Source organism: Cuculus canorus, chromosome 4 (genome assembly GCF_017976375.1).
Source record: "Cuculus canorus isolate bCucCan1 chromosome 4, bCucCan1.pri, whole genome shotgun sequence".
Classification (NCBI taxonomy): Eukaryota; Metazoa; Chordata; class Aves; order Cuculiformes; family Cuculidae; genus Cuculus; species Cuculus canorus.
In genome coordinates, this window is record NC_071404.1 from 73695467 (window position 1) to 73711542 (window position 16076).

Consider the following 16076-nt stretch of genomic DNA (forward strand, 5'->3'; position numbering starts at 1 on the left):
TCCCTAGGAGTTCCTCCTTTTTCTTCAGTAGTCGCTTATGACCACTGCCAGATACAGCCTGCAGATTTATTTTTGTTCCACGATACAACTTTTTGTCAGGTATAATATTTTGTCCTTAGAAGAACTCTTTAATCTTAAAGTTTTTGTCTCCAGGTGACTTAGTAGAGCAGGGAGAGGATGCAGAACAAACTGGCATGGAAGGAGAGCCCCAAACAGTGCTACCAGGACACCAGCGAGGGTGGAGAACATCCAGCAACTCTTGTTTCACAAAGCCCTGGTTGTAACAACTGGATTAAGGACCTCCTATACAGTTTCAACCACAGTGGCTGCCTAATTACAAACAAAGGTAATGAACAAATCTGAGAATCCCCAGCAGGAAGAAGAAAACCCCTCCTGCTGTGACAGCCCAAAGCCCTGTCACACCACCACCAGCCTTTTGTGGCAGATTGTCTTCTGCAGAAAAAGCACCGCTAAATAATTTAACAAACTCAGTTGCTTTAGCAACTGTGATTTTGAAAGAATCACAATTTACTGAAGGAGTCAAACTGAGGAAAAGCAGGCACAAAACATAATTGAACTCGTACTGGAAGAAATATTTAACCAAAAATACAATTTTCAGATACAATTACCCTCTAAATGCTGACAGCAATTTTGAAATAAAGACAATGATTTCCACTTGACCAACACAAAGCCACAAGATATGGGAATAGAACAGAACAGAAAAGTCAGCTGCAGTTTGTTATTTCCAAACTTTGCATGATTTAAAGCAAAACCCAACTTACTTTAAGTCATCAATAACTTTAGCTTGCTCATTGAGCTCTCTAATATCGACTAAACGTTTTACAAATTTCCTTCCTCGCTGTTCTCCAGTTTGGATACTAGAAGCTCCCTGCCGTCGGTGATCAACAATCTCCTATTTAAGAGAAACACTTAATTAATGCCCTTGTCAAAAACCGGACATTAATATCAGTTAACAATAGACAAGGTTAATTTCACACCTCAAAATTTGAACTAGTTGCATGCAAAAGAATCAGTTTCATCTCAAAAGGCTGATTGGATTTTGTTTCCAGTGATCCAGACCCCATCATTCAGTTAGACACACTGTAACTACTACATACATGTCCCCATGAGCAGGATCTGCCTGCTTTCATATGTGATGTGCTAGACTGAAGAGAATCACACTTCGCTGACCCCAAAAGATATTCTACGGGAACAGAGTAGCGATGGTTTGGGGGGTTCAAACCCAGCAGGTGATTTACAATCCGCTGCCCAAATGTTAGCTTGCGTGCATCTCCATAAAATGAACCTCCACCTGATTTCTAAACAACAAACAGGAACGTTAGTGTTCTGGGATAACGTTTTCACTGTTGGCAGGCAAAAGACATTCAAAGGAGCTATTAAATAACGTGTTAAAACATTATTATGTGAAACCAAAAAGCCAGGTCAGCAGCATACCGGGTAGAAGCAGTGAAAAAGATGTTTTCCTAATATGCTCATGTTAGTAACTTACTCTCTTGTTAATAAAAACTACCAAAGCCACAGCTTTTCCAAGTCAGGTACCTAAAGTTAGGTACTGTGTCACCATATTTTCAAATCCAGATTGAAATTTCCACATAACACCAGTAGAAATATGATCTGTGGTACTATCTTGCCTTTGAAATAAGGAGTTAGAAAACAAACACACAAACAAGACTTATATGAGCTATAAGGAGCAGCAATGCTGGATGGAATTCAACACTAAGATCTTTCCATTAGACTTAAGACTTTGTCTGCCTTTTCCGATAAGTAGCACTTATTTTGGTTGATTCACTTACTGCATGTATAGTGGGGGACATGGTGTCAACTTCATCCTCATCTGAAAGGTCAGCTATGTTTACAGAGTTTAGGTCTGCAATATCATCAATATCTTCCTCTCCCGTCAACGTTGTGAGGGTGTTGCCTAAAGCATTCAGTCTTTTCCCAATGTTTGGATCCATGTGGACATCAATACCACACATCTTCCATAATACATTCAGTGTCCAGGTTCCAGCACTACTACTTTCTGTATTTAAAAGAAATAACCAGTTTATTCAGTTTATTCAAAGTTTAACCAGTTTTTCCTCTTCTAAAAAATCCAACATACACGCTTATGTGTGAATGAGCCAACACAGTGTTTACCAGTTACAAAGAACCGTCTTTTCTGCCCACTCTAGGAAATCATATTCCACAACTGAAGTGCCTGCTGGAAGTACTTTACAGCTACGTAAGTCAATATTTCTTTAATAAGTGATGTACACTGACAAATCTAATGAAAATACATTCTCTTCAGCCAAGTCGATGACCAGGAGAGACTATCTCAAACTTCAGCTTTTACAATTGCAGCCAACTATATTATTCCAAACCAGGACACCTAACAGCAAGAAACCTAAAGGATGACTATCCACCTATAAAAATGCTGACCTAATTATAGTTTCAAGTCTTGAGTAATGATGCTGGAAGATGTTATAATATACGTGTACTGTGCCTGCTGAATATCCTGTCTTCCCCAGATTCCCAAGAAAAATATAGTGCGCCCCACCTTTCAGCATCAAAATACAGAATGTTCTTTAAGCAGAACTACACAAGATGCTGTTTTTCCTTCTAAATGGATTCTTGCTGGATTTTGCCACTCACAATTCCACATGAGGTAAATTTTTAATGGTTGCAGCATGTGTTTCGTTTTTAAATCTCAGCCCAAAAACCCAAGCAGGGGACAACGAGCAAAACTATGGGGACAGGAGACATGACAGATGCAACATCTGGACACAGAGATGAGAGGAAGCAAGCAGCAGGGATGATGACCAAGACCGAAAGTGCCAGGTATTTTTACAGCCTCTGGACATTGTCCAAGCAACTGTCAGTAGGAGAGACTGGGGAGAAAGGGAGTTTGGGAAGAAGAGAAGTTGGTTCTGGAAGAGGCAAGTGAGGACTGGGAGTTGAGGATGCAAAGGACTAGCATTAGGAGAACTGGAAGATTTAGCAGTCTCTGGGACAGGAAGGAATAGGACAACATTGCTGTTATAAAGGATTCTTCTCCAACCAAGCAACAAACACATATACAACGTGTGTCTTCCCCCAGGCAAAAATATAAACCAGTGTTGCTGCTGTGACTCTAAACCTGGAACAGCTTGAAAAGATGGAGAGGGTAAAACCAGTGAGGGGTTTTACCAGGAAAACAAGATGGTAAAGCAAACAAAGAAACAAACAAAAAGCCAATTAAATTACAACACAGTTAAAGGGTTTAAATTCCATATTTTATGAATGTTTAATTTACAGAGGACTTAAAAAAAGTGTATTACCTGCTGCAGCCTGTCCTGTTGTCCTGGAACATACTTCATATGTACCATCTGGCACAACACCTATAGGAAGCATAAGAAACACATACACGGATCAGGCAGTCTATATTGCTTTCGATCAGCCCTTCCAAATGCCACCTTAGTCTCTTGCCCTCCACAATTAAAGCATGAGTGGCATTGGATTGGAGGTTTAGTTTTAATTCCCATTGAATGACTCCTCTTATTTCTTAAAGTGAATCTGCTTGGTAACATCTAAGTTTGTATCAACTTAAAATTCTATATAAATTCTAAAATTACCACATAATTAAATATATATACATATAAATAAAAATAATCTATATTTGACTACTAAAATCTTACTGGCATCTTATGAAATTATATAAAAGCAACACATCCAAGTCTTACAGCATCTCTCAGAACTGAAATGTTTACAATGAAACATAGCAACAAAGTTATTAACAACAGAAACCAATACAGGAATACCACCTTTTAGGTCCATATTATTTTATCTTCAAAAGCCCAAGGTATTTTCTTTATCTTTTTAGGCAAGTTCAGCTATCTCAGAAGTCAAAGGAAAGGGTAAAAGTGTATCTGTATCTGAAATACTGTTGTTTGGTATGAAATCACAGCAACTTACATGCATTCATGACGAGATCTCCTCTTATTTCTGGTTTCCAGTCATCCCAACTTGTCTCAAAGCCATCAGCAAAGCGGATACAGAAGTTTTTAAAATGACCTTTGCTAACTAAAGACTCTGAGGAGCAGGCAGTGATTAACGTGCTTTCAATTGTTAGGACTAAAGCAGAGCCAGTATCAAGATCTGCAGTGTGGTTAGACTGGGAAAAGAAAAAAAAAGCAAAGAAAATTTATTCATAATTGCAATATCAAAGTGATGTTGCACATGGATTAAATGCTGTTTATCTTTTCCTAATAGAAAACTGATCCCCTTCCCATTTCTTCTTTTATTTTTACTTCTCTGCAGAAAATTTCAAAAGCATCACATCTGTCCATACAGTGTCTTGCATTGCTGTTTTTCAGTAAATGCAACACCTACATCCTAAACGTCTTAAGGCACTGGGAGACAAACTCATCTGGAAAAGTAAAGGAAATCCATGTTTGATCAAAGACCGGATGATCAAGAGCTATGAACCATATGGCCCGTGACCACAGAACACAAGTCTGGGATTGATTCTTTTCTGCCAAAGGGTTGCAGATGAGCTGGTTAACAACAACAAAAGTAGCTTTAATTTTTAAGCAATTTTTTTGTGTGTTTATTTTGATATCTACAATTATGCAGAGTCCTAAGTAAACAGATTGACTATTTTCCAGACCTTTGCATCTGCTTTGTCCACAGCTGCCAGACAGAAGATTCACAATCTGTTATGTCATTATGACTTCTAAGTTATTGGCCTTACTGCTCCTTCACATTTCTATGCATCATGACTATTTCCTTCTGCACCATTAAAATGACTAATTCCTGTCCTGGAATTATTCCCCATTAAGCATACATCTAGTTCAACATAGGAACTGTCTCAGAATCCAAGGTTTTCTCTCAAGGCTATCTAATATTTTCTATCCTATTAACGTTCCACTGCTTCGTGTATTTTCTTTAATGCTGTCAACTGACAATGTAATATTAATATTATAGCTATAATATTAATTATATGAATTAATTATATGAATAATTAATTATATGAAGAGGTGCAGGTCACATCTTCATCTTGCATGTGAAAACATAGGCAGAACTGCAGTCATTTCCAATAAAGGAAGACCAGAGGGAATACAGGCCTGCACAGAAGTATTTCTTAACCAAGAATAAACACAGAGGTTTTCAAGAAAGCTAGGTCCACTGATTTAGGCACTTTCCAATCTGTCTGAAGAAAGAATCCATGCACAGAGCTAAATGCCAAAGTGGGGAATGTGTTGGATTGTGACACATTGGTTGTCAAGAACCTCAACAAAGCGCACAGCCAGTGAAGGAGTTGCTGTCTGGCCACAAAGTATTACCCTGTGAGTCTGACCGAGCCGTTCATCATTAAACTTAACACTTGAAGGTATTCCAGAAACATAATGCAGTGCATGTTCCCTAACAAAACAAACTGCATTAACACACTGCACAACACACACTGTGTAGGCATCACTCGAATACAGAAATTAGTTAACTAATTAAAGAATACACATTAGAATGCACATTAGAGAATATATCATGATCTGTCACGTATTGGACTTATCCTGTACTACAATACAGCCATTTGCCAGTGCTTGCATTTTAAATATCTATTTTTAACCCACTCTGAGTTATATACAGATATGTTTTTGAAACAGTTTACTACTTATAAAACATATCTATGTATTTCTCATTTGAGCTATTCATACTTTTATTCCCTACTTTAATTAGCCAACCAAACAAGTCATAATATGTTAAAGCCAATAATTTTCAGGTTTTCTTTTTCTAACAATATTCATATGAAAAAAAAAGATTATTTGGAATTTGTGATGGAAGCTTGCAAGGAAATAGATTTAATCTGAAACATTTCTAAGGACTTTCTGAAGCGCTGAACTTAATATGTGGTGTAAGTAAAAATCCACTACCTTTCCCCAAAACACACACACCAGCCGAAACACGCATAACCTAATTCTTCTATAAATGAGTTTGTCTTGCAAGTAATGTCACAAGCGCAGTTATCAGCATCCTAGAACTTCTGTGTAGATGTGATGAAAAATGACGTGTATGGACATAAAAGCCACATACCACACAGGAATGGATATTTCAACAACTAGCAACAGTCACGTCACTTGAGACATTTTGATTACCTGAGGTGTGTTTGTGATGGGCAGGCAAATTCCTAAGTCATTAACAGTCAGCTGAAGAAAGAGGGTCCCAAATGCCTGTGCAGAGGTTTGTTGGATTCCAGGCAACATATCTACTACTTCTTTTGTGGCCATGTGGATATCTTTATGTAAAGCCATTCGCTGTTCATTCCAGTTGTCATACGCAGCCTTGTAGTTCAGCCAAAACAGCACAGCTTTATGAAGAAACCAGAAAGGCTTAATTGAATTCAATATGTATGAAAAAAAAAGCACATTCACTAAATAAAGTTCTTATTTTTCATTTTTACAGTTTCTCTGTTACATTAAGATTGTGGATGTACAACAACAGACACACACATATATTCAGGATGTAGTGGAGAGGCTACAAAAAACAAGATGGACAAAGCCAATCATTTCGCATTAAAGTTAATTTATTAGAATAAGAAAGTGATGCTTTTCTAAGCATTATTTATTTGTAAAAACTTAGAAAAGTGACTTCCTCCAAACCACCTGAAAAATGATCACCTCAGCAAATGGAATTTTTGATGTTAGGAATTATTAATCTGTTGGCACCCAGCAGATCTCCTAAATTTCTCAGCTACTTTATCATACCTAGCATTTTGATTTACCATGAACTACGCTAAATCTTGAATAATCAAGCCTCTTTGAAAAGAAAATCAGCAGCTTCCACAGTATGAAAATGAATTTGTAGCAATTGCCTCTTCAATACCTCTATCAAAGGCCACAGGCTGAGCAAAAACAATGGGTCTGTTCAAAGTAATAAGCACAGCTTCTCTATCCGATGAGCCACTGATTTCTTCTCGGAGTGCATTTCTTAATCCAATTCTTGTCTTGAAATAGGCAACTTGATGAAAGTCTGAGCCAGCTTCTTCGTAAACCTTAAAGCGGTCAGAAAAATGGGAAGGGGGGGGGTTGAAGCAGGGAGGAGTGCAGAGACGGAGAAAAATAATCAAAATAATCAATTTTGACTAAATGTAAAATTACAACAGAAAGTAAAGATGTTGCTTTCCCCTTGTTCTCTTCTAGCCAAAGCTCCTTCAAGGATATTCCATTTTTTTACATTAAATTCTGGCCTCGCAGTGTTATTTTCCTTATTTATCATAAAACCTTAACTAAAATAACTATTTATATATCCAGATCCTCTATCGTTGACAGTACATTTACAGGTTCTAAGACTTGTATTTGTTTCTTTCTACGCATCACCAAATATTTTCATATCATAGAATTAATGATTCCCACTAACAGCAGATCCAAGAATCCAAGAGGTGCAGCTGCCAAACTAATACAGACAAACTAGGTCAAAATGTAGGTCTAGTCAAGTTCAGATCTTGTCTGATCTTATTGTTTCATTCATGTAACCTAAAAATATAGCGATATCAATGAAAATTCTGAATTTGACTCAGCAGTAAGGCCATTACTGTTGTTAAGATCTAATAAGTTTAAGATACTAATAGCATGAAAAAAAAGGGCCCATATTTGACTCCTTCCATCTTTTGTGCATGTATAATGGCTTTCAGAATGAAGATGTGCTAATTCTTCTGAAAAGTCACCTCCAGTACTTCTTGACTCAAGTTAGAAAACTTATTATGAATTTTTAATTTAAACAAAACACAAAGGCATATTCAGGAAATAAATTTCCACAACTCTGTGTTGCAGAGTGCCTTTGCTTTTATAAATAAAAGTAAACAAGCTGAAAAAAACCAACCAATGAAAAAAACCCCAAAGCCAAAGCCTCAAACAAAATCCCAAGACCCTCTCCAGCCCCCCTACACTTTATACCCACTCTGCAGCCAGATCAGTAAAAGAAAAAGCAATGTAAGACAGCCTCTTGGCTTAGTTATGTATTTTTTAATTACATAATATTAAGAACACCACTTGCACTAACCTGATGTTTAACAATCTGTCCAAGGGCCAGGTTTAAATCCACCTGGCATTTCCCAAACAGTTTGAGGTAGCTGCTACTTCCAGGCATTGCTTTGGTTTGCAGTCTGTTTGAGAGTTCAAGTTCGATCAATCCAGTTTCAAATCTCACAGCTCGCATTGAGGGAGTTGTAGCTGTCACTTGAATTCCCTAATGAATAAAAAAGGTACAAAGGTATTGGGAACTGGTTCAGATGCCTAAAGAGAAGGGGGGAAAAAAAACCCACCCACAAACCAAAAACTCTTTACCCTGTGCAGCCAAAAAGAAGACATAATTGTTTTCCACACGGCAGTGCCACAAAGCTATTTTAAAAGAAAGCAGAAACCAAACTCTAGGTTTGTTTCTTCAAGCACAATATTCTTGATTCAATAAACTCTAAGGAAGAACACCTGAAGGCCATTAACAGCATCTAGGGCCACTGTTTTGTCATCACAGGATTACCTTAAATTGCAGGCTCAGAGAATAAAGGAGAATTTTTGGTTTATCTCCATCAGTTGTGCCATCGTGCTCATTCCAAAGAGGTATTGGCTGCTCCCCTCCTGTACACAGTAAATATACACATTCAGAGTTTTAACAAAGAAAACGTTTTAAACCAAACATATATAAAACAGATGACAATTAATTAAAACTCATTTAAACAGTCACTAATTGAAGATTTATAAAAACAAATATAGGTTGAAGATGGAAGACAGAGGTACAGAGTCAGACATACAGAGTTAATAGCTCTCTACTAAGAATTGAGGCAGTGAGTCCTGTTCCTCCCTCCTGGGAAACTTTCCACAGGAAGGCTCAAAGCATGTAAGGCAACCATTTATCAAAAAGATATTCTTTGTCTCCTGCACCAATGTATCTCCTAATTATCTGACAATAAACACTTGACCAAACACTGTGCACGGAAAGGGGAACTGAAATTATTGTAGCATTTGTCAATGACTGGAGGAAAGAATATTCTGTAATTACTTTATTTGTGTGTTTACCTCATCCTGGCACATTTCATCCCAAGTTATGTATCCCCACAGGCTCTAACCTGACAGAGCAATCCCGTCTGTCTTAAATCCTCCTTGAGATTTGATTTACGTTCAATCTTAGTTTACAGGAAGGGCTTGGTGCTGGAAAAGGCTAAACCATTCATTCTCTTCATACCAACTCTTCTAATTAAAGTTATTTGGCGGTAAGAATAGGCCATTAAATCATGGATTAAAAAAATACAGTAAATTTTGTCATTTTATTGTGTATCTGGATGTTTTTCTTCTCCAAATAGTCATAATGGCCTCCTCCTCTTGTTATTGTTGTGTGTCAGCACCCCCAAATACTCTCAACTAGGACTATGTAAAACTACAAAGGTAACCTTTGTAAGGGGACTAACTCATCTTTCATATATTCTCCATATGCATATTAGAAGCTATTTTTGTGATTATTTTCTTCATGAAGCTTGTAAAGCATTTTCCAGTTAAAAAAAAGAAAAAAAGAAGAGATATTACTCTGAAATAAAATTTCTCTGTCTATCCTCTCATGTAAGGGAGCATAATTTTCTTGAACAAAACTAAATTAGAAGTTGGATTTGAATCTTCACATAAATCAGCGCAAAAAGCAATGAGTTTTAAAGCAGACACCACCTGTCTTTAAATTAACACTGCCCTCAGCTTGTAGATGGAATTGTTAAGAACGGCTCTGTTTATTGACAAGCTTTTAATCTGTACCTTAACTAGTTGGTACTTATGCAGTTTTTGTATAAGGATAATACGAAATCAATATTGTAGTGCAACAAAAACTATAATTAGAAAAACCATGTTAGTATATTATACTAATTGGAATTTTCAAGCCAGGTAAATTACTTTCCCTCAAGTCATAAGGCCAAAGGCTATTTCCCACCCCCACTGTTGTGCTGCAGCACCCAGCCCCCCTGGTTTGCTGGCACCCGACCGCATTCCTGCCCGAATTCCACCACAATATGGGAGGTAGCGGTCCCATTTCAAAACCCATCAAGGCTGCTACCCGCAATATAAATGTATAGCCTGGAAAAGCAAAGAACCAGCAACGGTAATAAATTTCTCACATAAAACCAGAGGGCAGATCAAACTCTAGAGACTGAGAAATGTCGTAAAAGAAATCTAATATAGATTACCCACTTTTATCACTTTCTGCTCCTCTATAAAAATAACAGAATAATGACAGCTGCTGACGGTTTCTTCTTCCATGGTTTAGGGACATGGTTTAGCAGGCTGATGGTTGGACTGATCTTAGATGTCTTTTCCAACCTTAATGATTCTACGACTATGATTCTATGATACACAAAATCTGAATAGGCAAATGTCTTTTTCATACAGTTCTGAAACACATTATCTCCAAAGGATTGAAGAGCCAGTCCTCGGGAGACACTAAATAATACCAATATTGACACTATTTTCTGTGGACACAGCTGTTTTCCTTTAAAAAATACACTGATGTTATTTACAAAATGCAACCTGCATTTTACAGATGAGTGAAGCAAATACAGGAAGCAACCCAGCCAAGGTCAAGGCACAGATAGACACAGAAGCTACTGTGCAGAATAACAAACTATCCTGCTTCCCAGTAAAACCTTTTGTTTCCCATAGAGCTAAGAAAATGCCCAGAGCGTCTGATATTATGTCAAATTCCAGCGGTGCTGGTTGCCTCTTGCTGGTGCTTGGAGCACTAGATGTAAAATTACAGTGTCTGTGAAATAAATCACCAATTCAAAGAAGTATAGGATGTTGCCATCAAATGAGGTTTAAGGACCTTACTTAAAGGCATTTTAAAGTGTTCTGCTTACCTGAAACCTTCTGTATGACCTCATTTACTTCCTTCATGAACACTTTTTGCACAAACACTAAATGATTTAAGAGGTCAGTTGTGAGATTATGCTCGAAAGAACCAACCTGCACAAATAAAAGTTTTAGAACAAAACTTTAGAACAATTACCATACCTATGCTTTCAAAACAACACATTTTCAGTTCCCAGCCACATCTGTGAGTCCAATTATATAATTATTGGGATAAAAAAGAATATTAAATAGTTTTGCCTTGTGAATGCTTATCAGAAAACTGAAGAATATAGACTAGTATATTAAAAAGTTGCTTGCTTAGCTTGTTAGAATAAAATGCAGGACTTAACTAAGGTTCATTGAAGTATGCAAAATGCTACTTAATTACAAATAGTAAATCACCACCAGAACAAAACAGAAACGAGCTGTCAGTCTCTAAAAGCGCGTTATTCTAGCTACTGAAGACAAACAACTTCACTGATATCCTCAACAGTAAATGTATTAAGTGTCCAATTTAACCTTAAGGAATATTTCTCAGGAACTGGAGTCTGCCTTAGATTGTTTAATTTTGCCATTAAGATTTTAATAATAAAATTAATACATATGTTTTCCAAAACAACTTAAACCTGGCTTTTGCCTTGGCTATGCAGCCCCTGCCTTTTCTTTTACATGCTGGACAAATTCAAAGATCCTAAAGTCTTTCTTCAGCCAGGAAATAAGTCAAATGGGTTGAACAAAGAGCAGCATCTAATTAAACATCTCCCATAAAAATGCAAACATCACATGTCTCAATTACAAACATGCTAGACAGTTTTTTTTGACTAAAGAAACACAGTTAGTGGAAAAGCCCCACTTTTCCCCACCAGAAAGGTATCTTTTAAGCAGCATCACTTTTTTCTACATGAAAAGTAGCTGTGGAACCTGGGACACAAATAGAACATCAGAGTGGAGCAGTGTGTCAAACAGAAAGATTTATAACATTTACTAAGATAATACATGGCTCTTCCTATCAATGGAGTTGTCTAAACATGAAAAAATAACAGTTCTAAACCAAGAAAGCTGTTTTTAAGTTTTTTGGTACTTCTGTTTGCAAAATATACGACATTACTGGTGTATTAGCATAAGCTTTCAGTTTAAAATCATACTTAACTTGAATTATCAGCATAATATAGTTTTGTCTACTTCATTGCTGAGTAAAACTGTCACGCCAAGAAAAAGCTTCTAAGCATATCTTCCTTATTTACAAAATAACATAGTCAAAATCCTCTGACACAGTGGTCCTGACTGCTTAACCTGTTGGCTGCTCATCAAACTAAGGACTGAGAAAGTTCTGTTTCAGCATTACATAACTACGAATGCTGCATTTGGATCAACCTGTAAACCTGAGTTCTGGAGTAGGCAGATTGTTAAAATAACATGAACATGCACATACAGAAATGTAATAAATTATCAAAGATGACTACTGTCTACAACACCTACTTCAGCCACACATCGTAAGTAGTTTCCCTGCAGATAGTAGCCTTGCTTCGCAGGTAGTTCATCTATACTCCAGATTTGGTCTGAGTAAGTGTCATGTTCTTCCATGATATATTTGCCTGACATAGTGACAGGAGGAAGGTTGAGACTCGCCGATGGAGGAATGGTTGACATATCAGTGGCAGAGACTTTTGAAGTGAAACGCAGTCTGTGACTTGGAAGCTCGAAGTTGAATCTAGTCTGGGCACCTGCAAAAGGAAGATGGGGAAAGAAAATGTAAAACAATCATAGAACGGTTTGGGTTGGAAGGAATCTTAAAGATCATCCAGTTCCAACTCCCTTGCCATGGGCAGGGACACCTCCCACCAAATCGAGCTGCTCAGAGCCTCATCCAACCTGGCCTTCAATACCTCCAGTGATGGAGTAGCCACAGCTTCTCTGGGCAATCTTTTATTTATCCTTACATTTAAGAACACTTTTGGAAATTAAAAAAATCTTAAAAATGTTATTAAAGTGCACAGACCTCTAGAGCTATAAATAGGCAATGACATGATTCTGGGTTTTCTTAATCTTTAAAGAAAATGAATACTTGACTGTAATTGGATGGAGAAGGGTGTCATATGAACCATCTCATCTGTAACATGGCCCTGTAAGAGTATTCTCCAGCAGGGTTATGAATTAGAATTCAATTCATCAAGGATCATAAACTGGTTTTAGTAGAGAAAAGCTTCCCCAAAGGAAGCTACATATGAATGCATAAAAGTCTTCATCTGCTCTTGTATTCTGCCTCTGGCAATTGTGTTTAAAAACAATGTAAATCATTTATATGGCCCCATCTCACTGAAGTCCACATCCAAAAAAATACTGATAGCAACAGATTCAAAGCTCTAGCTATAACTAAGACGAAGCAATGAGTCACCTGGAAGACTTCTAGTGAGGGCAAAAAAAAAGCCATAATGTATTTGACATTCCAGGGAACTGTTACCTGTCATTCCATGACTCCTCATTCTTCCCATCTTATATTCTGCTTTCAGAGAAGGCAAGAGTGCTGCTCCAATAGCAATACCATCTATCATAGCACTGAATTTAAGAACTATAGGCTTCTTTTCTAATCCTTCTGGCAGCTGTGGGAATTCATTTGTTTCAACAGGTGTTTGATTAATACTTGTTGGAGTCTTTTCAGAGGGCAAAGGAGTCGCAACATCTTCTTTTGTAGGCTGGGGCCTATTTAGCAAGACAAAGATCAGAAAACACTTTTAGTTATTCTAACATGAACTATGATCAGCCTGACTCTCCTACACTGCATTAAAAGCAGCACAAAAGCGGCACTTACGCAGTTGACGGTTGTCTGATAAGATCTGAGATCTGCTTGGAGAGCTGGTGAGAACTTCGCACCATCATGCTGTGCAGTGTGGCAGGATGCTGAGGAATGTTGATGCTGATGGCTCCAACTTTGACCACAGCAGCGTTGTTTGTTTTCAACCCTCTCTGGGCGCTATACAGGGCCTGGGATTTGGCAATACTGCATTTCACGACAGTTCTGACAGAAAAGGAAATAGGACTTATTTGCATGCCTTTCAAAATATTTACAGTTTTATGTTAAAATTTGGATTTAAGGATGAACTGAATTTTAAAGTATTCACAGAAGTAATTTTGTTTATAAACTACATACACATTCCTTTTTCTTTACACACACAGATGCACTACATGCCACAAACAACTACACTACATTCAAGAAAACTACAAGTCATGCATTGGAAAAATACCTGTTAAACTGTTATTCTTGCACAATGCAAGACCATTTGAGTCTATACCACACCGGGCTGCACGTACACAGACAGATTTTCATACACAGAAACAAATACGAGCTCCTTTTCAGGAATAATCTTGAATCATCCTTTTCATAAGAAGACTTAGTAAAATCTGATTTTTGCATCCAATAGGTCAATGAAGGAAATACTCGCTTAGCACTAAATACAGAGCAAGTGACAAACGGGTTTTGGAATTAATAGCGACGTTTAATTGACACATACTATTCTAAAATATGAAATCTCACTTTATTTTAATGTGAAGGGGGATATGGTTCACAATGTTTTCCCAAGATAAAAATACCATTGCACAAAGCTGAAAGTTTTTGGCATCAGAATGAAATTTGGAGTATCAGAATTCACTAAGCTCCTATTAAAAAAGATACATAGGGTAACATATTGATGTTTCTCGTAGGAGGTCAATTACTGGAGGGCTACCCAAGGGAAGTATATCACGAAGCCAGCACAGACTACTACAGTCTCAAAGAGAAAGACACACAGTTGTGAAGATGCAGAACACAAGCCAAAATATCTGAAAAATAGATTCTGTAATATAAATTGCAACATGCAATAAAAGTTTCTCAAATACTAAATCTTAAGAAGCATAACTAAAATAATTTTTGTATTCTGTTTTAAATTGTTCTATAAGCAGTTTAACTTCACAGTGAAACCTACAGTATCCTATGAATTCTACCCCCTAAGTAATCTTTCTTCCGTGAAGCCTTTATTCCTATGTTGAAGTATTAGATGGCCCAAAGCATTCCAGGTGTGGAAATACAAACAAAACCCACACCAACTATCATCTTTCTTCTTATAGCGAAGAAATACAGAGGACTGTAATCCAACCACAAGGCTTTCAACAGTATTTAATGTACTGAAACTCTAGAAACATTCTGAGTTTTTCACAGCTATGCAAGAGCTACAAGAGACAAAGTGGTTATGGATTAATACTTTAGGGCAGACTGTCAAGTAGAAACACTTTTGAAATACTTGAAGAATTTACACAAATATGAAGGAGGAATCAAATCTTAATTCACAAGTATTTTCAGATAAACAAATAAATGCTACAAATAGATATTTGTATACGTTCATACAAATAAACATTATTTAAGAAAAGGGCAGACTTACTTTAATCCACTTCTTTAATAGAAGGAAACACAATTATTTCTGTTGACGTTTGCCTATTTCTTGCTGTCTTCCTGCTACTATTCTGACTGAACTTTGCAAAGCCAATCGAGAATACTTCCCTCCCATCTATAACCCCCTGGTTCAAGGCCAGGTTGGATGAGGTTTTGAGCAACCTGATCTAGTGGAAAGTGTCCCTGCCCATGGCAGGGGAGTTGGAACTGGATGGGCTTTAAGGTCCCGTCCAACCCAAACCATTCTGTGATTCTATTATAACACAGAAAACAACTATGTCAGCTATTCAAGCATCACAAGAACAATTTTCAGCATAAGGGAAGTTGCAAGATCTCTTCCTGACCTGTACCAGAGAGATAATTTAATCTTAACCTATCTTTGTATAGAAGTTAAAAGTAAATGCAACTGGAGTTAAAGTCTGTCCTGAATTAACAATCAGTTCCAAAGATGGGAATTCATGGCATTTTAAGCACTTCCTTAATAATAATAATAATAAAAAAAAATACACCATTATAGCTGTTGTAGGAGAACCAGATTTCAGAAATATTCTCAGCTTAAGTATTTCCATATTTCACTCAAGAAATGAATTTCAAGGTCACTTGTCTGATCTACAGAAAGCCTAATCCCATGGCAAAATGAAATGCAGAACAACTGTGTGACTATACATTTATTTTGAATGAGCACTGCATATTTGCTCACCTACAGTGATACGTCTAGAACAGATCTGGTATCATTAAAATAATTAATTGATATTCAAGTTCTGTACCAGTAACGTATTCAGAAGTAATTCTGATTTCAC

The 16076-nt window shown here is 37.1% G+C and overlaps 1 protein-coding gene across 9 annotated transcripts in view; it reads right to left on the bottom strand.

The window, feature by feature from the left end:
• Positions 1-16076, bottom strand: part of BLTP1 (bridge-like lipid transfer protein family member 1) — a 123201-nt gene that overhangs the window by 29260 nt on the left and 77865 nt on the right. For 7 of the 9 annotated variants that reach the window (XM_054064923.1, XM_054064924.1, XM_054064929.1 and 4 more), the window contains 13 exons: positions 13663-13869; positions 13315-13553; positions 12333-12577; positions 10862-10967; positions 8509-8606; positions 8032-8217; positions 6856-7024; positions 6129-6340; positions 3952-4150; positions 3318-3377; positions 1815-2041; positions 1119-1319; positions 783-913 (listed from right to left, as the gene is read on the bottom strand). In XM_054064923.1, the coding sequence (XP_053920898.1) occupies positions 783-913; positions 1119-1319; positions 1815-2041; positions 3318-3377; positions 3952-4150; positions 6129-6340; positions 6856-7024; positions 8032-8217; positions 8509-8606; positions 10862-10967; positions 12333-12577; positions 13315-13553; positions 13663-13869 (2280 nt within the window). The remainder of the gene's footprint in view (positions 1-782; positions 914-1118; positions 1320-1814; positions 2042-3317; positions 3378-3951; positions 4151-6128; positions 6341-6855; positions 7025-8031; positions 8218-8508; positions 8607-10861; positions 10968-12332; positions 12578-13314; positions 13554-13662; positions 13870-16076) is intronic. The other 2 variants (XM_054064930.1, XM_054064928.1) reach the window with 1 other exon arrangement.